At 39.3% G+C, this 22,183-nt stretch overlaps 3 protein-coding genes across 3 annotated transcripts; 2 read left to right on the top strand and 1 right to left on the bottom strand.

Annotated features, from left to right (window-relative positions):
- Nucleotides 1-26: 26 nt before the first annotated feature.
- Nucleotides 27-2,271, bottom strand: LOC109591665 (uncharacterized). The gene is made up of 6 exons (XM_020007351.1): nucleotides 2,075-2,271; nucleotides 1,810-1,920; nucleotides 1,519-1,694; nucleotides 1,062-1,471; nucleotides 583-975; nucleotides 27-520 (listed from the first exon to the last, which is right to left on the bottom strand). The coding sequence occupies exons 1-6, from the start codon at nucleotides 2,242-2,244 to the stop codon at nucleotides 185-187; spliced, it is 1,596 nt and encodes a 531-aa protein (XP_019862910.1). The 5' UTR covers nucleotides 2,245-2,271; the 3' UTR covers nucleotides 27-184.
- Nucleotides 2,272-2,406: 135 nt separating this feature from the next.
- On the top strand, nucleotides 2,407-21,607 carry LOC100638417 (protein furry homolog-like). Its single transcript, XM_020006930.1, has 48 exons — nucleotides 2,407-2,614; nucleotides 2,737-2,915; nucleotides 3,131-3,248; nucleotides 3,820-3,911; nucleotides 4,240-4,474; nucleotides 4,611-4,802; nucleotides 4,856-4,960; nucleotides 5,012-5,067; nucleotides 5,161-5,208; nucleotides 5,291-5,402; nucleotides 5,537-5,611; nucleotides 5,770-5,966; nucleotides 6,013-6,120; nucleotides 6,734-6,874; nucleotides 6,983-7,370; nucleotides 7,502-7,618; nucleotides 7,670-7,843; nucleotides 8,034-8,288; nucleotides 8,490-8,611; nucleotides 8,727-8,787; nucleotides 8,850-9,007; nucleotides 9,232-9,453; nucleotides 9,609-9,768; nucleotides 9,843-9,994; nucleotides 10,196-10,455; nucleotides 10,695-10,945; nucleotides 11,014-11,151; nucleotides 11,366-11,822; nucleotides 12,007-12,298; nucleotides 12,993-13,167; nucleotides 13,259-13,535; nucleotides 13,662-15,925; nucleotides 16,048-16,242; nucleotides 16,378-16,521; nucleotides 16,620-16,853; nucleotides 16,895-16,969; nucleotides 17,024-17,176; nucleotides 17,304-17,428; nucleotides 17,486-17,607; nucleotides 17,655-18,592; nucleotides 18,623-19,000; nucleotides 19,050-19,148; nucleotides 20,138-20,287; nucleotides 20,433-20,531; nucleotides 20,603-20,689; nucleotides 20,754-21,076; nucleotides 21,129-21,229; nucleotides 21,280-21,607. Exons 1-48 carry the CDS (start codon nucleotides 2,459-2,461, stop codon nucleotides 21,411-21,413), a joined length of 11,094 nt encoding a protein of 3,697 aa, XP_019862489.1. The 5' UTR covers nucleotides 2,407-2,458; the 3' UTR covers nucleotides 21,414-21,607.
- Nucleotides 21,608-21,662: 55 nt separating this feature from the next.
- On the top strand, nucleotides 21,663-22,156 carry LOC100638290 (copper transport protein ATX1-like). Its single transcript, XM_020007344.1, has 3 exons — nucleotides 21,663-21,708; nucleotides 21,774-21,849; nucleotides 21,915-22,156. Exons 1-3 carry the CDS (start codon nucleotides 21,700-21,702, stop codon nucleotides 22,049-22,051), a joined length of 222 nt encoding a protein of 73 aa, XP_019862903.1. The 5' UTR covers nucleotides 21,663-21,699; the 3' UTR covers nucleotides 22,052-22,156.
- Nucleotides 22,157-22,183: the final 27 nt, after the last annotated feature.

Here is a 22,183-nt window from a genome sequence, read left to right as displayed (position 1 = left end):
AGCACTGTATTGTCAAGTGAATTGTATTAAAATAGTAAAATATTTATAACATTGGCAGGTTGTTGGGAGATTATCAATGTTATGATGTCACCCGCACAAAACAAGCTGCCAATAAATTCAAAAAAAACTGTTGTGTTCTGCACAAAATACTACAAATAGCAAAGTTATAAAATTCTTTCACACTCTATTTGTGACTGCCACCCTCCGCTCCATTATTAGACAAATTTGTAGTTGGAGTTGGAGTTAGACTTGGAAGGATTGAAGCTTCACTGAGGAAATCATTCAAATCAGAGCTAATGATTGGAGGCAGAGGTGTAGGAGATGCTGCCATTGAAGGAGTCGGTGACATGGCTGGGGTAGGAGTTACAGAAGCAAAAGGCTGGCATTGTCCGAAATCAACATTATCAGGCATTAGTATAAAGCCGATGCCATGGAGCACCCCATCACTAGCTGCTTGATCTCTATGCAGTATAGGTACGCGATCACTTGTCAGAAATACCTCATTGGCAGTATTGAATAACTATAGTATATAAAAGAGAAATATTAGCTACAAATACTCCTCTCTTTCTCCTATTCTCATACCTGTATATGTTGATTTAGTCTTGTTGCTAGCCACTTTCTCTGTAGCAAAGATGAATAATATTCCGTACCAGTAGCAATGTGAAACAGTAAAATACTATTGAGAGGCCGACGATCAAAATAAAGGAGACATTGCCACAAGAGTTCTGGCCAGGATTCAAATGCAGCATCTACTGGAGCAAGGATAGTGTGGGGAGAAGGAGAAGAGTCTAGAAAATTAGTCACACCAGTGGCATCCAAGGCAGTCTTGAAGCGAGAGTAATTGCTGGAGGCTTGGAGAAGATATGAGAGTCTGTAGGGAGAGTAAGGTATGTGCCAGTTGAGGAGGTGCAGTGAGCCTTTACTGATGGAGCATGAGTCAGGATTAATGATATGCGAGCCAGTAATGTATCGATCCTAAGAATGAGAGTAATTAGTACAGTAATGTTGCATGGAAAGTTGATAAATCAAGAGCATGTATAATATAATCATGTAGGACTTACTGTTCCCAGCAGTATGTACTGGCTCTGATGAGTGTTATAGTAGTTATAGCTATAAGGATTTGCCCCATGCGTATACCTCTGTACAGAATGACCATATATGAGAGGTATATAGTAATAATGGTCGACCACTGTCACGTATAGAGTTGTACCGTTGTCACTCTGGAGCATGAGATTATGAGTTAGTCTCTCGGATTTTTTATCTTCTCGGAGGATGTGATTAGAAAGGAAATGCTCCACTTCTCTCACACTTGAGAGATTGAGGGCATCAATGGCTGCATTTGGAGGAGCAAAGATGGTGAGATCTGCATCTGTCGTGTTTAACTCGCTTGTCCTGTTTGCAATCATAACAAGAGTAAGGAAAGAAGTTAAGCTGTGGATTTCAAGACACCGGTAAAGTGTGGAGGCCCAAGCTAAAAAAAATTATTATTTTTGCAACATTTTATTTCTTTTCACTTACCTAAAGGGCAGCCACTAGGCTGACTCACCACAGGTATGAAGAACTGACTGTAGAACTGGTACAAGTGGCTTCTCTTCACTGGAGGACGAGGCATAAAGCCATCACAACACTGGTCCCTAGAGGAAACTTGGATAGTCGTAGTATCAGAGCAAGTACCAGCTGGGACACACTGTTGACTGAAAAATGGAAAAAAATTAACGAAATTAATACCCCAGGAAATTTACCAACCGCACAGTATTTGTTGGTATTATATTGCTGCTTTTTATTGCATACTTTTATTTCTAGCCTTACCTGCATCTCCATACATAGGAATAATGCTGATATAACCAGCCACATCTGGTCTGCCAGTGATAGTTGTACACTGATACAAGATTCCTCTTTAAAACCCGACAGACATTAACACTGCACATGCAAGAGAGAAGAGAGAGATGCATTTATATATTATAATCATAATCACTGTGCAACAAGAAAGTATTTAAATGATGTAAAAATAAAAATTTAACCACATTTCATTCAATCATACTGCAAGTCCATGGAGTATAATAGATCTTCTCACCCATATGTTATTGGTGGTAGTCTCTCACTAGTACTGTTCAGCTCCCTAATAACTCTGCATGGCAATGGTAGGTAGCCTGGGGGAGGAGAGCAAGGCACAGACGAAGAAGGGTGCCACCCCTCTACTAGAAAGCCTCCTAATATGTGAAGGAGAAAGAAATATAACAGCATCTTTGGCTGCAGCAGGCGCGCAGGCCTCGATATGATTATGAGGCTTCATTGTACTCCACTGACCACGTGTACGCACGTGGTTCAAACTTTGCCTGTTTCTAATTTAACGAATTTACGAAGTTATTTCTTTCACTTCAATGCACTGTGGAGTACACTCCTCCATAACCTTCTCTTTCTCGTCTTCTCTCTTCTCTTTCGACGTCTTCCTGACCTAATGGCGAGCGCTGGCAGTCTTGCCGGTGCTAGTAGACGGGACGACGTGGCGGCTCTTGCCTCGTACTCTCCCGGGGAACTCATCCTCAAGAAGTTATTTGCTCAGTTTGTGGTGACTGCCGAGAGCAAACTGAAGCATGTGTCCACACAGCCACTGGTAAGGAGGGAAAAGAGTAGAAGAGAAAGGGAGAGAGAGTTTGTGTAAAATTTCATTACATTTGTATTACGAATGTACCAATGTACTTGACCCCTCCTATTTCTCCGCCTCTTTATGCATAGGCCAATCCTTTGAGCAAGTACATTCAAAGAGGGGATGACCCAACGCTCGATCAGTTACTGGCGTCTCTTAAAGACGTGGCTCGGTTTAGTTTGAGATCAATGCTCACCATTTTATTTGAATGGAGGAAGAGGTGCATCAAGGAGATACAGAGCAAAACAACATGGACGGCGTCTACTAGGTACAGGTGCATGTGACGTGCACATGTTTTTAAATTTGCATGTAGCATTCTTGTGCTAGAATTCTTGTTTCTCATTGATGGCTTCAGTACTTTGTTTTTGCCATTTATAGCGATTGTTAGGAGTGAATCTGTTGACAAATTGTTGAATGTTTTGACAGCAATTTACCATTTCTTTTCATTTTTCCTTCTTCCCCTCCTCTCTCTCTTCTCTTTAGTGATACGTCTGATTCTCCACAGACTCTGTCAAAGAAAGAGGTTGAGTATTATTCTGAGAGACAGCAGCTGGCGGTTGAATTCATCTTCTGTATGACTCTTACTGAAATACTGCAACAAGTAAATAAAATTGTATCATTATTATGATTATTATTATTATTATCATTATTATTACTATTGTCATCATTATCATCATCATCATCAATATTATCATTATTATTATTATTATTATTTTTAAAGTTGTAAAATATTCAATCTAAATTTATTTTGCACTGCACAATGAAACATATTTATAATTTTAATCATTACCAAATTTTGACAAATTTTACCTTAAATTACCTAATTAAAAGGACATTATTATCATGATTGTGCCTTTACTATAATAGTACATTTCTGCATAGCATGTTTGGTGGCAGGAAAAACAATATTTTTGACATATTTTGGATTCTTATCTAAGTATCGTGTTCCTTTCTCACTTATCCTGTCCTGATGTAATTCATTCCATTCTTAGTAAAATGGGCTATTTAATTCTATTTTTAGTAATAATCATAACGATGCTATTTCATTTGTTCTATTTTTAGTATCACAATGATGCTATTTCATTTTTTCTATTTTTAGTATCATAATGATGCTATTTCACTTGTTCTATTTTAGTATCATAATGATGATATTTCATTTGTTCTATTTTTAGCTTCCAGTTCACCCAGTCCCGGAGAATTTCATCCACACTATCGAGGGACTTGCTTTCAACCACTTCAAAGCACAAGAGCCACTCAAAGAGAGGCAAGTGTCACCTACTACTTCATCTTGCTTCAATACATGAAGAGTGTGTCTATATGTTCAAGGATACATTTGTACATATAATGAATGATAATGCATATACTCTACTAGTATGGACATTGAATCTGTGTGCAGCAGATTGTATGTGGTTGTAGTGAGAATAGTATTTTAACCATTAATTGCATGTCTTCCTTTCTCTCTCTCCCTCTCTCTCTCTCTCTCTCTCTCTCTCTCTCTCTCTCTCTCTCTCTCTCTCTCTCTCTCTCTCTCTCTCTCTCTCTCTCTCTCTCTCTCTCTCTCCCTCTTTCCTCTCTTTCCTTGCTTCTTTCAGGAGTACTAATAATCCTAATGTCGCTAATGCTAAACGTGTTGCTGATCTGTACGCTGAAGTGATTGGGGTTCTGTCTCAGGTGAGGTTTCTATCCGTCCGGATGAGGTTCTTTGCCGAGCTCAAGAACCCCCAGAACACTATATCTGTTATCATCAGTGTGATTGAGGGGCTCAGTTTTGTGAGAGTTAAGATGTACCCAGTGGAAGAGCTGGAGGGATGGCTGAGATTTCTTCAAGTAATGAAAGACAAGCGATTATACTCTTACTCCATTTTCTCTTTATATCTCTATATACTTTTCTTTGTTCCTTCTCTCCCCCCCTCTCTTTCTCTCTCTCTTTCTCTCCCCCCCTCTCTCTCTCCCCCCTCTCTAGGATTGTGCTAATTACATGTTGGAGAGTGGTAAAGGAGAGAAGGTTAGACACGCCATGAGTGCTTTGCTGGTTGAGGTCCTAACTCCCGTTGCTTCTGTCATTAAATACGAAGTATCAATGCCAGCTTTTAAGAAGATTGTGTCAACTCTATACAGCCATGCATACGATCAAGCAAAGAGAAAACACAGTGCTGTAAGAGGATGTACATGTATAATAGTATTAAGATATTGTATTGCTCTTCCAAGGCTTATATTCCATTGGTTACTGTGCTTCTGGCCATCAGTGAAGATGCTTATTTTCTCAATAATTGGCACAATTTCGTCCTTCAGATAATTTTCCCAAACCTAAAGGTTAGCTCCTTTTTGAAACCATGCCCTTTACTGAGCCACACCCTCTTATAGAAAAATGATCCTAAACTTCAGTGGATAGCATTGGACTCACTCTATCGTCTGTTGTGGTAAGTGGTGCTCTAATTAATGCCCTAATTTTAATATATTTTAATAACTTTATTATTTGATGCCTTGATGAATTTATTAATGCAATTTTTTAGGATTTATTTGATACGTATTAAAGGTGAAGGCAATGTTACTACTTTTCAGTGAGTCTTAATGTACTAGCTCCCATGCTCATGTTTTCATTCCCATACTTTATATCTCCATTCCCATACCTCATATTCTCAGGCGTCTAAAACCAATAATTGAGCTTTTATTTCCTCGTTCCGGTGGGCGTGGTCTCTTACTCAAAGACTTCCCTCCAAACATCTTTGTGAAGATAATCCACTTCATAGCAAGAGTATGTTACTGAAACTCATCAATTGTCATATTGTATGTACATGCACATGTATATTTTAAACTCTCCCTTCTCTCCTCTCTCTCTCTCTCTCTCTCTTTCCCTCTCCCTCTCTCTCTCTCTCTCCCTCTCCTTAGGAAAGGATAGAGTATGCTATGCCAGATATTGTTGTTGATCTAGTCACAAAGAACAGAGGAGGACTCAATTATGAGGTACATGTACATGTACAATTATATGATTATGTATAAACATTTACTGTACATGTACATACTGTACATGTACATGAAGTACAATTTTGCATGTATATGTACTATACATGTACATAATACCATTAATTGTCTCTCCCTTTTTTTTCTATTTTTTTCTTCAGAGGATAATCATTGGACTACGTGCATTCTTAATGATTGCTGATAGTCTTGAGAAGAAAGAGGGTGATCCCCCCATGCCTCCCGCCCTCAATTCCTCCTCTCTCTCCGGCTCAGTCACCCGGACTAAAACAAAGTTCCTTACGAATACTCTAACGGAAAAGATAGCCAAAGAGATCGGTATAGCATCTTATTATCCATCGTAAGCTACACTGATTGACTCCACCCATTTATCGAGAGTATTATAGGGTGTGTCAGGCTTTGAGTAGTATTTTGAAGCAGCTGGATCTCTCTGTGGGTAGACCTCTTGTGTCTACTAATTCACAAGTGGCAAGAGCTCCTGAAGATGCTCTAAGGTAACAGTAATGCATGTACAATGTACAGTACATGTATAATGTACCTATACTGTACAGTGTACAGTGTACAATGTGTGCATGTAATATGCAGTGGAACCAGTTTTGAGGAATAACTGTAGGTTATTTCTGGTCAGAATTTTATTACATTTTCTGATACATATTGACGTCCTTATGCTGTGTAGCAAGTTTGAGCCAATTCCAACTTAAAATTTTTGAGTTATGGCCATTTGAAAAAATTGGCTAATTTTTGAAAAAATCCCTGTACTATAGCCCATGGTTTTTTCGAAAAATGGCTCCGAAATCACCGCCACTTTTTATTACATTTTCTGATACATATTAATGTCCTTATGCTGTGTAGAAAGTTTGAGCCGATTCCGACTTAAAATTTTCAAGTTATGGTCATTTGAAAAAATTGGCCAATTTTTGAAAAAATCCCTGTACTATAGCCCATGGTTTTTTCCAAAAAATGGCTCCGAAATCACCCCAAATTTTTATTACATTTTCTGATACATATTGATGTCCTTATGCTATAAAGAAAGTTTGAGCCGATTCCGACTTCAATTTTTTTAATTACTGTATTCAATAACTTCTCTCTCTCTCTCCTTTTCTTCAGTGGTGAGCGTAAACCTAAACTCGATCTACTCAAGACTTGTGTTGCTGCTATTCCTCGCCTCCTGCCCGAAGGAATTGCTAAAGAAGAACTGATAGAGTGTCTCTCAAGACTCACTATACACATCGACCCGGAACTAGTCAAGTTAGTAGGAAAATCATTTTACATCTACATGTACAGTACAGATGTACATGTACATGTGCACATGCATTGTGACATTCTTACTTTCCCCCCCTCTCTCTCTTTCCACAGAATGTCAGTGACAGCTCTAATGAACATCATAACAAACCTTCCCTCATGGAGGCCCGACATTGTCCAAGTTTTCTCCGTATTTGTAATGCGGGACATTCCCGATAGTACCCCACTGGTTCTGGAATCTTCCCTAAAGGTTCTGGGACAGCTTTTAACCCACTGGAGGAGTATTGTATCAGGAGCTTTTGATGACATTTTGGGGAGTGGGGGGAAGGCTAGAAAGGACCAAGGGTCAAGGGAGGGAGTTGAGTTACCGTTTACTGCTATGTGTAGCGTTGAGGCGTGTGCTTTGGTGACGTTCTGTTCGTATCGATCAATGACGAGGAGATTGTCCCTAGCCATTTTGAAGGAGGTCAGGTCCTGTTTGGAAGCATTAAGAGCTTACAAGGTACTGCAGGAGATTAAACAGATGTGTATTTATATTTTAGAAACAAGACGTTTTATTGTCATTATTACAAATTAAACTATCTACATTCATTTATTAAACATATTTATTTATTTATTTATTTATTTTTATAGGTTGAAGTAGGTGGTAATACCAGCGTATCAGACACAGTTAGAGTACTGGACATCATGGAGAGAACAACCCCAGCAATAATAAGATCCTACCTCTCAATATTAACACAGAAAGAAAGGGTAAGCCTTATTATAACTAACCACACCTACTGACCCACCCACCACTAATAGGCTGATCTACGTGTGAATCAACAGAACCTTAGTCTCTGGTGGTTGGCCGATAGGAACGCTTGTTTTCTGGAGCATGGAGGAGGCAAGGAGAGTCTAAGGGATGCATGGTCGCAGTGTATCATTATACTAATGGAACAGACTGCTCTACCATCGTCCTGTCCACTGGCCGTACAGGTAACACATATACATACATGTACTTTAACACATAATTATCATTTAATGATCTACACATAACACATGTACATGTTCATGAATTTTTAGCTCATAAATAGTTCACTGCTTGTACGTAATATACATGTACACTCATCGAACATGTATTTTTATTGCTCTAAAATAATTATATTTTTTACTTTATTTATTCCAGCTGGCATGGCCGTACATTCTCCACAGGATGATAAAGGCTTACAGTGTTCTTGATAATAATTTCATTCCTTCCGAGAGGTTTGACCGCGCCCCTCAGCTTCGTACGCCCCGTGGGACGTTCCTCTCTCAGCCAGAACTCTTCCTGTGGAGGAACTACCTCTTCTTTGCTTGTTGTTCGGCTCCGCCTTCTTCCACTCCTTATCCAGTCCCGCCCACTCAGGGCCTGTATGAAGCTGGCATGTTGCTAGGAGACAAGGTACGTGTAGGTTCTACTGTAAATGCAGGTTGTACATGTACATGTATGTGTACAGTGTAACAAAATTGATTAATTGAAATAACGTTTAGCGCTAAATATTTAAGGGTTCTACAGATTTTGCAAATTAATATTTGAAAATTTTTGTTTTTCAAAATTTTTGAAAATTATTAAATTTACGTTATTATTTTTGTTGCTGTTTAGCATCCAAGACAGTACACTGCACGTGATCTTGTCTACATGATAGTCCCACTTATCAGGACGGAGGGTGAGATCGGAGAAGTGGTCATCACTGCCCTTGGACTTGCCAATCCTGCTGCTTTTGGGTAAGTGGGCGTGGCAATACTAGCATTATGGGTGTGGCAGTAGCACCATGGGTGTGGCTTTTATTAAAGAGTTATTGCTTCCTAAAAGTTAATTGTCTTTTTTTAAATTTTTTAGTGATTTGATCGAACAGTTTCGCCCATGGATTAATGATGCACTAGATCTCAGAAAGAGTGATGTAAGAAAAACGAAAAAGAATCCTTTTCAATTTTTATTATTAAAAAATTCTATTAATGACAGAATGTGAAGAAGAAGAGACGTAGGGAGATAGAGAGGGTCCACATTACACGAGTTCTCTCAGTTGCAGCTGGTCATGGCTGCTTCCATCTCTGTCAGTCGGCTTTGAATAGAGAAGGACAAGTACAACAGCAGATACTGAACTTTATCAATGGAATAAAGTAAGAAAATGCACATTATATACTAGAGAAGATATGATGTGCTGCTATGATTCTTGAGCTAACAACAAGTAGTACATTGTACATGGTATTTGGAGCAACTTAAAAAATTTATAAAAAATCCAAATTTTATCGGAATCAACTCAAACTTTCTGCATCAGAAATTGTAATAAAAATGGAGAATTTGCTCCTTGAATTGCATCATTATCCTCTTCTCTCTCTTTTAGGTTATTTTTAGAGACAGAGTCCGAGAGATCGGTACCTGCTGCTCCTAACAGTGACCTCAGGCTACATTACGCCAACCTCATATCCTCCCTCATCAATAGTTTCCCGGAGGGTTTCTCCCGAGCGAGACTCCTCCCCTCCAACATGAGGCGTGACATGTTCTTCATGATAGCAGGATGGGCAGGTGGTTTCTGGCATCAGACTAATGAGGAACCAGATAACAAGTAAATATATAATACATCTACATCTACATCTACCACTGCAATGAGTAATAGTGTTCACATATACATGTACAATTTTGCATGTACACATGTACATGTATGTACACATACATGTACATATGTGTACAATTCTTCTCCCTCTCCCTCTCTCTCTCTAGAACTTCAAAGCAGTTGCGTTCCACTGCCTTCGTATCCTCCGTGTTACATGCAATGTCGTCTCTGGTCTGTTGTGGTCCTTTCTTTGAGCCAGAGGCTCTCACAAGAGTGAGGTACATATACAGGTGGCTCGAGAACATGCTCTGCTCTTCGGAAGAAAAAGTAAAACCTTTAAATCATCATCATTATTATTCCAATATTTTTATTATACTTTTTCTTTTCTATTATGTATACAGATACAGCAGTTAGGTCAGAACACTGTCCAGCTGTTGCTACAGTACAATAGAGAGCCCGTCCTTCTTAAATGGGTCACTGATAATTGCTACGCTAGCAATACTTCCTGTGCCTCTCTTTGCTTTCATGCTCTTTGCAGTACTTTTGCTAAGAAGTGAGTTGAGGGAAACAATTATTTAAATTTTATTATTTATCAATCTCAATACAGTTATATCAGGTAGTTCATGTATTTAAAAATTGAATAAAAAATTTAAAAATATAAAATAATTTTTATCAGTAGTAATGTTCATGTACACATGTATTGCTTATTTTTTTGAATAAATAAATTATTTTTTATATAATTATTGTTCCACAGCCCCTCCTACCCTTGCAACATGATAACTGTTCTCCACGTGATACTCTACTATACTGCCAGTCAGGATCACAGGACGAGGGAGAGAGCTCTACAATTGCTCCATATCTTGGACAGAAGGTTCTTTGCTAGCGGAGAGAGAGGCTCAAGACGTCCAGAGCTATTAGGAAGGATCACCGGTAGTACTTATTCCAACATACATGTTGCTGTCAGCGAAGAACTAGCTTTTACTAACCCTGAACTAACACTGCCTCTATTTTCAGGTACGACATGCATTTATTTACTAAAGTACATGTACATGTATAGCCTTTCTTAATGGACACTCTCTATAGCGTACACTTCCATTTAACGGACAGAACCTAGTGTACCAATTACATTCCTTACTGTATAAAATAACCTCCACATAAAGGACACCTCTGTATAACAGACAAACTTTCTTGTCCATAAGTGTCTGCTATATGGAGGCACTAATTAATTCATATTATTATTATATTAATTTTAGAAATGGTACGGCGTTTTGAAGATGCTCCACACTTGTCCCGTCACGTCATACTCCAATTAATGCGTCCCTGGTTACGCAATATTGAACTGGTCGAGGAAATCCCTCGGCAGCAGACTAGTGTGATGCTAGACCACGCCCTCCCGAGTCTTGTAGGATCTAAATCAACGAACCCCGTTTTGAGTGGAAGTGGATGGGGATCTGTTGAAGGAACACACCTTGTCCTGCATAATTTACTTTATTTAACTGCAAAGGTACAGTACTAAAATTAGTTTTTAAAAGGTATATATCACTGCATCTTTCTCTCTCTTCTTCTCTCCAGTTTGGTGATGTGTATTCAGTTGATGTCGAGAGCCTTTGGTCCGCCTTGAGTACGTGGACTTACAATATTCGCGTTATCCTTAACTACCTGGCCAGACTCTCCTGTCTTGCTGGTAACATGACTGCCATACTTAAGCAGGTAAGTAGTGTAAAACTTCATAGAAAAAAATTTGTACTTACTATTATAGAAAATGTGTGTTGACTAATAATCGAAAAAAGTATACTAAATGCATTATTTTGTGTAAAAGAATTGCCATTGTTAATAGAAAAAAATATAATAGATAGAACCATTTATTTACATCATGTACATACATGTACATGTACACATTGCATCTATTTTTATCTCCCTTTAGGCTAAAAGAGTAATGATATATTTCTCTCACACTCATCCCAACATCATAATCCATGAGCTCCTACGAGAGCTTCACTGTGTAGACCTCATCACTGCAGAGATGCTTCCGTCCGAGGTCCCACCCTTTTATCGCATGTCTGGGCGTGGCTCTGAGACAGGTAGCCTCAAACGAGACTCCTCCCATCACGCAAGCACTTGGAGTGCTGACGAGGCACCTTGGGCTGTTAACTGGAGGATTGAAGTCCGGTCTAACGAAGGCCAGGCGACGCCCCTTCCTTCTCCTCATAGTATGACCTTTTATGCTAGCGTCAAAGAGACACTCAAGTTGCCGTGCCGACAGGTAGCACACCTTCACAGGAATAACTTTGCTCTAATTTTACTCTCTGAGATTGTTGGAGATATTGTCACGTTTGATTGGCCAACGCACTTACCTGTTTTGTTACACGTAGTCACTCTTGGTAAGTTTGCATTCATGTACAGTGTACATGTAATTGTATGTGTTTTTGTGTTTATTTTTACCATAATAAGTAACGATGATCACGAATTTATAGTAATGTTGCTCCCCATATACATTTTGTTGTAAATAGAATGTACATGAACAGTAAGTGTATACTGTTTTAAAATCTTATTTTCCTTCTAAAGGTTTAGATTTACACAGACCAGTGATATACCAGCATAGTAAGAAGCTCCTCTGCTCCCTAACTGTGTTATTGGCATGTCGTGATGACTACAGAGCTGCTTGTGAGGCACGTCTCACACAACATGAGGCTTTCCTCCACTCGCCCTCTCTCCTCTCCCTTACTTCTAACGAAGGTGGGGGTGGAGAACTCCAGAGGTGTGGCTCCATTAATAGTCTAAATGAGGGAAGGGAGGGTACCAGTGAAACTAGTCTAGCAAGGAAAGCAAGATCATTGATTAAATATATTTCAGAAAGGTTTGCTGTACATGTACTTGTACATTGTATATTGTGACTATATTGGACATCAATATGTATCAAAAATGTAATAAAAATTGGGGGTGATTCTGGAGCCATTTTTTGGAAAAACCATGGGCTATAGTACAGGGTATTTTTCAGAAATTGGCCCATCTTTAAAAATGGCCGTAACTTGAACAATTTTAGTCAGAATCATCTCAAACTTTCTACGTAGCATAATTACATTAATATGTATCAGGAAATGTAATAAAAATTGGGGGTAATTTCGGAGCCATTTTTCCGAAAAAACCATAGGCTATAGTACAGGGTATTTTTCAAAAATTGGCCCGTTTTTAAAAATAGCGGTAACTCACACAATTTTAGTCAGAATCACCTCAAACTTTCTACATAGCATAATTACATCATTATGTATCAGGAAATGTAATAAAAATTTTGAGTGATTTCAGAGCCATTTTTCCGAAAAAACCATGGGCTATAGTACAGGGATTTTTTCAAAAATTGGCAAATTTTTTCAAACGGCCATAACTTGAAAAATTTAAAACGAAATCGGCTCAGACTTTCTATGTAGCATAAGGACATCAATATGTATCAGAAAATGTAATAAAAAGTGGAGGTGATTTTGAAGCCATTTTTTGGAAAAAACCATGGACAGCTTTGATTTTTTACCCTCATTTTCCTTTTCTCTTCTTTATAGAGAGTATAAAAGGTGCTGGCCTTTTGTTGATCTTGTGTCTTATCAAAAAGACTGCTCTTCCCTTCCATCTTGTGAAGTGACTGACCTCTGTAAACTCGTGGATCAGATATTATCAGTATTTCAACCATCATGTAATGACTCACTGAAAGACAAGTGGTCCAAGATAGCACTTCAGGTAATACAATAAATATACATGTACATTCTATTGCCGTGTATGGTGTATGTACATTGTACTTATTTTCTCTCCCTCTCTCTTTATTTTATAGTGGGCTACATCTTGTTCTTCACAGCAGTTTGCTAGTCAGTCCTTCCAGTTATGTCGTGCTCTTAACGTCCCCCTGAGTACCATGATGCTAAGAGAAGTTCTTCCTCGTCTGGCAGAGTCCGTCTCAGATCCTTCGGACGAGCTAAAGAACTATGTGATTGAGATAATGCTGTCACTGGAGAATGCTCTTAATAATTCAAAAGAAGAGTCACTCCATCCTCCTGGGTACTTACCGGAAGGACATGGCCGACAAATATCAGACATCACACCTCTACCAGGTTAGTGGTACATGTAATTACATGTACATGTACGTAAACTATATACGTGTACATGTATGTACATGTACTGTACATAGATGATTTATTTCATTTTTGATTATTAATTTTATTCATTTTTATTTTCAGAGGAAGACACTTCTGCTGTTGCTTCAGTTTCTAGAGATAACACGCAGAATCTATCGCTAACAACCACACCCTCTTTTGTCCGCACTCTCACGCCCACATACTCCCTACCCTCCTCCTCCTCCACTGCCTCCACTCGTCCTCCATCAATTCCTCTAGCACAATCCTGCAGGACATCAACTCCAACAAGTTCTATTCAACAAACGGAGACCACGCCTACATTAGACCCTCCTTCAGAAGAAAAACCACAAGCTCCTCCCACCACGATCTCGTCTAGACCTCATTTTGCTCACCACAGGCGGAATCACTCAAGAGGTCAGAGTGTGACTAACTTACAAGAGCTGAAGGGAGAAGTCCCTGACCACACTCACCAGAAACCTGAAGTATCAGACTCTTCTCACATCAAAGCAACTCCTGACCACACGCATAGTCAGCATTCCGAAGATCCTCTTTCTGTTGCAGAGCAACCTCCTCCTCACTCTCCTCCAGCAGCTGGAGCAGGACACTATCGTCCTGGCCACAAGATTCGTCTTAGGACGTCTGCTTCAGTTGATAGTGATAACCTCTCACATCAAATTGAGTCGCTTCATCCTAATCGAGTGGCCTCCAGCACAAGGGACGACCGTATCTCGGCTCCTCAACTGAAACTGATGAATCTTTTTGAGCCACTACCAGGATCAGGGGTTCATAAACAGTCATCTGTGACTGAGAAACAAGGAGGCCACTCCCACCAACACGGGAGGCCGTATAGTGAAGTATATTCAAACTCAATCTCGGTTCCGTCCAATAGAATCAGTAATATTAGTTCTTCAGTCTCAGGTTCCTTGCCTTCCATTGTTACTGCTAAAGCAATGGCTCCAATAAACACACCAACTATATCTCTACCAGCTGGTAGTGGTACACCCACTCAATTAAATATTGTACATACTCAGAATAATAGTACGACCACACCTACTACATCTAGCGTTGGACATACTACGCCTAACCAGAGTACGTCCTCTTTGACCACGCCCAGTTCAATTGTAACCACATCTACTCACGGAAGTCTCATTTCTCCTCAAGCCACGCCTACTATTGACGAGGAGACTTCTCTTGAGTCGCCACTGGAAGAGACCAAAAAAGACACTTCGTCAGAAACCTCACCTACTGCCAAAGAAACCACACCCTCTTTACAAGAAGAAACAAGTAGAGAAGAGAGTGTTGGACCACTAATGGCAGAAGGGGGAGGGGCAGGAGGAGGTGGGGCTATTATGGATACCTCAGGATCTAGTGTTGATTCTACAAATATTGTAAGAGTGCCTTCTCATCCAGAGCTGAGGACAAGCCCATTAAAAGCACATGCAATTGCTAATAATCTCTACTTACCTCCTGATGGTAGCCCCATCATGAGGGCTCATTCGGTGTCCCAGTTATTGCAGGGTAATGAGGGAGAAGAGAAAGGGGAACAGGACAAGAATTACAAGAGGAGGAGTTACAGTGGGTCGAGAGAGATGGTCCCGTCTTATACTTCAACGTCTCCCTCGTCTTCTCCTTCTCTGCTTTCTAAAATGCCTCATAACGTTCGTGGGAGTTTGGACAAATTACGCGAAAAAGGTCACAGCCATATTTCAAACAGTGTTCCTCTTACACAGGTCCTTACTGCCCCGCCCGCACATCACTTTCCTCCTCCACCTTTTAGTCACCAAAACTCTCCGACTAAAGAGAGTCTCAGGAGAAAAATAAGTGCCGATCCAGAGCGAGAGAGAGCCCAGAGTGCTGGTACTTCTCGTGGAAAAAATCGTCCACGGAGCATGTTTGAAACGGGTTCTGCCCACCTCTCACTGTCGATGATTGGAGGAAACGATTACAGCCTAATGGCCGCCCTTGACATGCTGACTCAGCTCTTCTGGACGAGCGTCAGTCTCATGCTCTCAGACTATGAGATTGAGTTCTCTCTAGCTTTGAGACTCTTCGACCGCGTAACGTCTAAACTCGATTTTAAATCAGACTTCACTTTTACTCGACTCGAAGTCATTCGGCTAAAGAGTAAATGGGAGAGTTTCCCTGGTGTTTTACGAGTCCTCCTTAAAGGACTGTCCCTCACTAATACCACCTACAGCACCAGAAGACTGATATCTAAATTGTCTCCATTTGTAAGGAGAGGAGTCATTGACCCGTCTGGCTCCAGTGGTCTGCCATTATGCATCATGGCTCTTCTACCTGAACTAATACAGCACTTTGATAACCCAATGGAGGAGCTTGTTAGCACTGCTTTTAATCTGGCTGAGGTAAGAGAGAGAGAGAAGGAAGAAAGAAGAATAGTTATTGCTGCATGTACATGTACATATAATGCAGAATCATTTAACCATTCGTTACCCAATACATATGTATTTCTGTTCTTTCTCTCTAGGCCTGTACTTCATACATACCACAAGCTCAATCTAACGAACACAGTCAAGTATTGAGAGACATGGGCCACCTTTTCAGTCTCTATTCTCGTAGAGAGTTTACCAACACGTGCACTATATGGTTGAAATCAGTCTGCCATTACATCAGTAAAGGATATGCACAAGTGACTGAGGAAATACTGAAGCTAATGGGGACAGTAAGAGAAGGGACGGGAGAGAAGAATTTACCTATTAAACTTAAGATTTATAAATATTTAGAGCTGATGTACATGTACTGTACATCAGATAATGCATGTTCATGCCCATGTATTATTTCATTTTTTTCTCTTTAGCTCCTTGATCAAGGTTGTGATACATATCATCAGTCAGTTCTATGGATACTGAATGAGTTCCTCATTAAACTTGAAGAGAACAGCTCCGTTGATATGGGGCTAGTCACTCGTACCATCACCAGACCTGTAACACAATTTATTAAGGTATAAAATATACTGAAAATATCCTAATAATAGTCGTATAATTGACCAAGAATATTGCATGTATTTCAAAGTGTCTTACTAATAATATCCTGATATAGGGTCCACTGTGGCAGGAAGCTCTTGGCATTCTTTCATTGATTGTAAAGAACTCTTCATCTCTCGTCCAACCCACCACTCCTCATATGCCAATGGTCGATCTCGGGTTCTTCCAGGAGAGTCTTCCCGGTCCTACGCTAAAGTTCTCCGTTGATTTGGCCTCTGGGTCACATGACTTGAGACTAGCTCATGATTCTAGCCCTCAGTCATCATGGCGACGACCCCATGGCTGCCAAGTATATAGCAGATTATTTTATATTTTATAATTTTTTCTTAGCGTGTTACGAGAGAGAAGTTGTTAAGTATAATAAATGCATGTGGGCCTCATCCTGGCCTTTACAGCAGTCCATCAGTAAGCTCCAATAATAAATGTACATGTCTTTATAACTTATTGTGCCCACCCTAGATTATATTCATGGATGATCAGGCATTAAATAGAATAACTTATTCCGAGTCTTCGGAAGAAATGGAGGAGGAGGAGAGCAACAGAGAGAGCGAGGAAGAAATGTCATCGATAAGAGGATCGGCAGAAATACTGGACTCATCTCAACCAGAATCAGTAATATACTAACTACATGTACTTTTTTTATAATAATATGAAACTTCCTTTCTCCTTTTACTACATTTTAAATGTACTTTGTACGTATTAATTTACAAGTACTCTTTCTTTTTTTCTTTTTTCTCAGGCTGTTATCAATACCATTGGTGACGAATTTGATTTCTTGAATCAATACTCAGACGAAGAAGAGTCGGAAGAAGCTGAATTGAACATTGAGGGACCTTTCTCTGCAAAGAAAGAAGAGATGTATAGGTCAGGAAAGTAGAAGAGAGAGAGAGAGGATTTTATTATTTTTAAAAACTTTTTTAGTTCATCACTTTCAAGCAGTCAGTCCAGTTTATATGACGAGGAATCAGAACTACAACAAGACCAAACTCACTCCTCCCTAGAGCCTCTCACTCACTCCATTGAAGTACCACACAGGAAGCACAGTAAGCCTAACCAGTCATGTGACAGTCACATGATTATATCATTATAGGTCGATCAACAAGTCCATTCTTCCCTAGTGCCTCTCCTCAGTCCCACGAGAGATCATCCCGCCCACACTCTCTTGAGCGAAGCATAGATTCTATTGAGACCACACCCCAAATTGCAATTGTGAGCACGCCCCCAAAGAGAGAAGAGTTTGGGTTAGGACACATCAAGGAGGTCACTGAAGAACAGTCTAAGTTTATACAAGAGGCTCCACCCAATGAAGTTACTGCAACTAGCACTATTGGTAGCGATGTAAGTTCTAGTTTTGGTGAGGAGACCACACCCTCTCTTGGAGAAAGAACCTTAGTACCTGATGAGGCTTTATCACCTAGGGAGACCCCCACAAATGAAGCCACACCCCCAGTTGAGGAAACAGATAGTAGAGAACAAACACTGAGCCCTGTTCCCATGTTAACGGAAGAGGAAGAAGGCAGGGCTGAGTTGACAATGTCGAGAAGTGAATCTGAAGACAGACAAGTCAAAATGGAGTCGTCTGGTTCTAGCTTTGATATAATAACTGGAGGAGAAGAGGAGGATGAGGAGGAGGCACGAGAGAAGGGGAAACAAGACAGGCAGAAATCTTTCGAAAAGAGAGAGAGTTTAGAAGAAAAAGAAAGAGATAAAGAAAAAGAAGACCAACAGCTTCCAGTAGAAGATGTAGGAGAGGGCAAGGGAGTAACTGAGAATAATAAAGAAGGAGAAAAGGAGGCAGAAGTCAAAGAAGAGGAAGAAGAGAAGGGAGAGGAGCAAGAACCACAGACAATAGAAAAGACTGAAAGTTTAGAAGAGAAGGAAGAAAAGGTGGAGAAAGTAGACGAATTACAAGTGCATGTACATGTAGAAGGAGAAGAAAGGGATCAAGAGCTGAGTGCTACTGATAAAGAAGTTGTCAAACAAACAGAGACTAATGAAGGAACTGAAGATATATTATCAGATAATAAGGAGAAGGAAGAGACAGAGAGAGGGGCAGAGGAGAAGGAAGGAGGGGATGATGAGAGAAGGCAATCCTTAGAAAGTCAAGATAGCTCACTGCCTCGTTCACCTCCCACACTCTCTGATAACAATATACTCTTGTCATCTGTAGAAGAGACACATCCTACTAACGAGGAGTTAGACCAACCTCAACCACCTGATGATATTACTCTTGACGAGCCAAACCAACCCAACGATATTCCACCTGATGAAATTCCACACCCACCTGATGAAATTCCACACCCACCTGATGAGCTCCAGCCATCTTTGTCTCTGGAGTTTTCAGACGAGGAGGATGATGAAGGTGGGGCAGTTCCACTCCCACCAAGAGTTGATCTCCACCGGGCTTCACATTTCATATGCATTGCAGATGAAGAAGTAAGTTGTACTTGATTGACGGGTGTTGTTTTTTAATATGTATTTATAGGTTGGAGAAATGTGGCAGGAACATGTTAGTAATCTTTGTCGATCCAAGAGCCTGTCTCTGGCAGTTAACACATTCTATCTATTCCGTAGATTGTTTTTGGTATGCAGCTTTAGCTTTTATTACATTTTCTGATGCTTATTGCTGTTCTTATGGTGTGTAGAAAGTTTGAGCTAATTCGAACTTCAATTTTTTGAGTTATGGCCATTTGAAATAATGGGCCAAAATCTGAAAGTTTCCTGTACTATAGCCCATGGTTTTTTCCGAAAAATGGTTCTGAAATGACCCCCAGTTTTTATTACATTTTCTCATACATACTGATGTAGTTATGCTGTGTAGAAAGTTTGAGCCAATTCCGACTTCAATTTTTTGAGTTATGGCCATTTGAAAAAATCTGAAAAGTTCCCTGTACTATAGCCCATGGTTTTCCCCCAAAAATTGGCTCGGAAATCACCTCCAATTTTTATTATATGTATATTGATGTACTTATGCTATATAGAAAGTTTGAACTGATTCTGACAGAAAGTTTGAGCTGATTCTGACTTTTGTTATTGCTATTTAAAAAATTGGATTTTTCCTATATGTCTGAAAGCAATTTTTAAAATACCATAAAGGTTGGCGGGAAATTCAAATTTTAAAAATTATCGGCCATTTTGACAGTTTGGTGGAAGAGTCCAGCATCCCTATTACCTTAGAGTGACTTTTAATTGTGGGTACTAAATTTTGCGATTTTAGCACAAGGTAGATTTTGCTGGTATTAAAAATTGCAATTAAGTAATTATTACTAATAGTTATATGGCATCATGATGTCATTATTAATAATTGCACATATTAATAATTGCGATTTTTAACCCAAACGCAGGATTCGCAATTAATAGTACCTGCATTTAAAAGTAACCTTAAGGTACGTTTTTAAAACCATTTTGAGTACTCATTTTGAATTTCAGAAATTGGTGGGAAATTAAAATTTTTAGAAGTTAGTCAACTCTGAAGTCACCCTAAATTTTTATTATGTTTTCTGATACCTATTGATATTTTTATGCTATGTACATGTACATGTAGACCATTTTGTTCTTCTCTTTGTCTCTCAGGTTATAAGGCAACAGACCTGTTCCCTAACACAAGAAGCTGTGAGCTTCATGAGTGAAAGTTTATGGAACATATCAACTCATTTCCTAGTAACAATTGAACTTTTATCAACTCAATTAGAAATTCCAAGAATATACCTTGATACTGAACTGGTAGGTACCTTGTAGCATATAAATGTAATGTATAGTGAATTTAGTGATAAGCACTAATAATAGCAGATATTCCAATTTACATTGCGTTTTCGCATTTTCATGCATTGTAATACTAGAAGCCTACTTTAAATCTCTTCATCTGCAGATATCTCTTACCAAGTTATTGGACCCATTGGTTTTTTTTGCTCTTGAAACGCAAAATAACTTAGAACACTTTGAGTCTCAAAGGACATCATTGCTCCAAGTATAAAATTTTATTTTATTTTTTGGGTCTTTCTTCAGAAATATTTATTATTTATTTATTTAATTCTTCAGTGCATTACTGATTGTAAGCAAGCTGTCATTTCAAGTTGTTCTCCTCCTCCTCCTCTCTCCCCCACTTCTTTTTCTGCACATCAAAAAGTAAAGCAACCAAACTCAACTTGCAATACAATAAACTTTGTCTCTTTTTTTCTCTTCTCTCTAGTCACTGACTTTATGTCATTCAGTACATCAAATTCATTTCCAGCTATTACTGCTAGTCAGTGGATATATTAAACTATACCACTTGCTAAAAAACAGCCTCCACTCCCTTCCTGTCATTGATATAAGCACTCAACTAACACAAGTCCAGCGTCAACTAGCATCCATACTCTCAGATACGTCGCATGATCTTGTGAGTGGGCGGTTGGACAGAGAGATAGAGGAACAGGTGAATAGTCTAAAGCCTGAGCAAGCCATGAGGTATCTACAGGATACTATAGCTGGTAGCCAGCCATTACTGGCCATACAACTGCTTCAGTGTATGAGGTACGGTATTAGTGTGCAACTATTAGTTTATTTGCTTCTCTTCTCTTGTTAGGAGTTACTTCAGAGATGAGCAGTTGTTTGGGATTGATGCTAGTGATAACCTTGATGTCGTTCTATATGGATATGCCCACTGTCTTGCTGAAGGACAGGAAGGTAAGTGTGTGTGATGGTGCCATTAGGGAAGAGTTAATGGTCGTTTTTAGGTGTCATTGGTCTGACTGAGTCAGAACACAATATATCAGAAACTCACTCACATTTAATGACTCAAAATGTCAGCTTGTTGTCATTATTGGAAAAACAGCAACTACCTGAGACACTCATTGCTACTGAATTATAGCACCTGCAAAATTCTGTGACTTTTGGCTTGCTTATTACTTGTATCTCTTGCTAATTTTAATTTCAAAGAATGAGAGACAAATTAACGAACATTTTTATATCCATTATTATAATTATCTCATTATTATAATTATCATTATTTTTAAAACTTAATTTGTTGGGCACTGGTCATTTGACTGGATCAATCCAATGGCACAGAACTGCATTTGTGCATGGTGACTTAGCAAAACTAAAATTGATTCGACCCCGGGGCGGGCCCCCTGTAGCTCTACCCCGCCCTAAAGAAAATGGCTCAAGTAAGTAGCCTAGCTAGCTCCTATTACAATCATCTCCAATTCATTCCTGAATACATTATTCCTAGATACTGGAGTTTAAAGTCACAATGACTTGTGAAGGTTGCTCAGGAGCTGTGAACAGAGTCCTCTCGAGACTAGAAGGTGAGAAAGAGCTAGAGTTCGAGCAGATCCCAATTTCTTTGTTTGCTTTCTTTGATTGTTTTAAGGTGTTAGTAACATTGAAATAAATATGGAGGAACAAAGAGTGTATGTGACAACATCACTGTCTTCTGATGAAGTGCTAGCAGTCATTAAGAAAACTGGAAGAGAAACAGAATACGTTGGAACTAAACCAGCTCCCTAATGAGAGGATTAAGCAGTTCATTTGTATACTTATAAATTTTGAATTCCTTTTGCCGTCAGTTTACTTTATAACTTTGTTTTATAATACAAAGCTATTGTTCCATTATCATCATCAACAATAACAATAATAAAA

This window comes from Amphimedon queenslandica, unplaced genomic scaffold, assembly GCF_000090795.2.
Source record: "Amphimedon queenslandica unplaced genomic scaffold, v1.1 AMPQUscaffold_13509, whole genome shotgun sequence".
Lineage (NCBI taxonomy): Eukaryota > Metazoa > Porifera > Demospongiae > Haplosclerida > Niphatidae > Amphimedon > Amphimedon queenslandica.
The sequence above is the reverse complement of the archived record's forward strand: the minus strand, read 5'-3'. Positions and strand labels throughout refer to the sequence as shown.

Coding starts and splice junctions, on each gene's coding strand:
- LOC109591665 (XM_020007351.1), bottom strand. CDS start 2,244: ATGCTGTTATATTTCTTTCTCCTTCACATATTAGGAGGCTTTCTAGTA. Junction 1,472..1,518: donor GCCTAGTGGCTGCCCTTTAG/GTAAGTGAAAAG, acceptor AATTTTTTTTAG/CTTGGGCCTCCACACTTTAC. Junction 976..1,061: donor AGTACATACTGCTGGGAACA/GTAAGTCCTACA, acceptor TCTCATTCTTAG/GATCGATACATTACTGGCTC.
- LOC100638417 (XM_020006930.1), top strand. CDS start 2,459: ATGGCGAGCGCTGGCAGTCTTGCCGGTGCTAGTAGACGGGACGACGTG. Junction 8,788..8,849: donor TAGATCTCAGAAAGAGTGAT/GTAAGAAAAACG, acceptor TATTAATGACAG/AATGTGAAGAAGAAGAGACG. Junction 19,001..19,049: donor TATGCATTGCAGATGAAGAA/GTAAGTTGTACT, acceptor ATGTATTTATAG/GTTGGAGAAATGTGGCAGGA.
- LOC100638290 (XM_020007344.1), top strand. Junction 21,850..21,914: donor AGTCCTCTCGAGACTAGAAG/GTGAGAAAGAGC, acceptor GATTGTTTTAAG/GTGTTAGTAACATTGAAATA.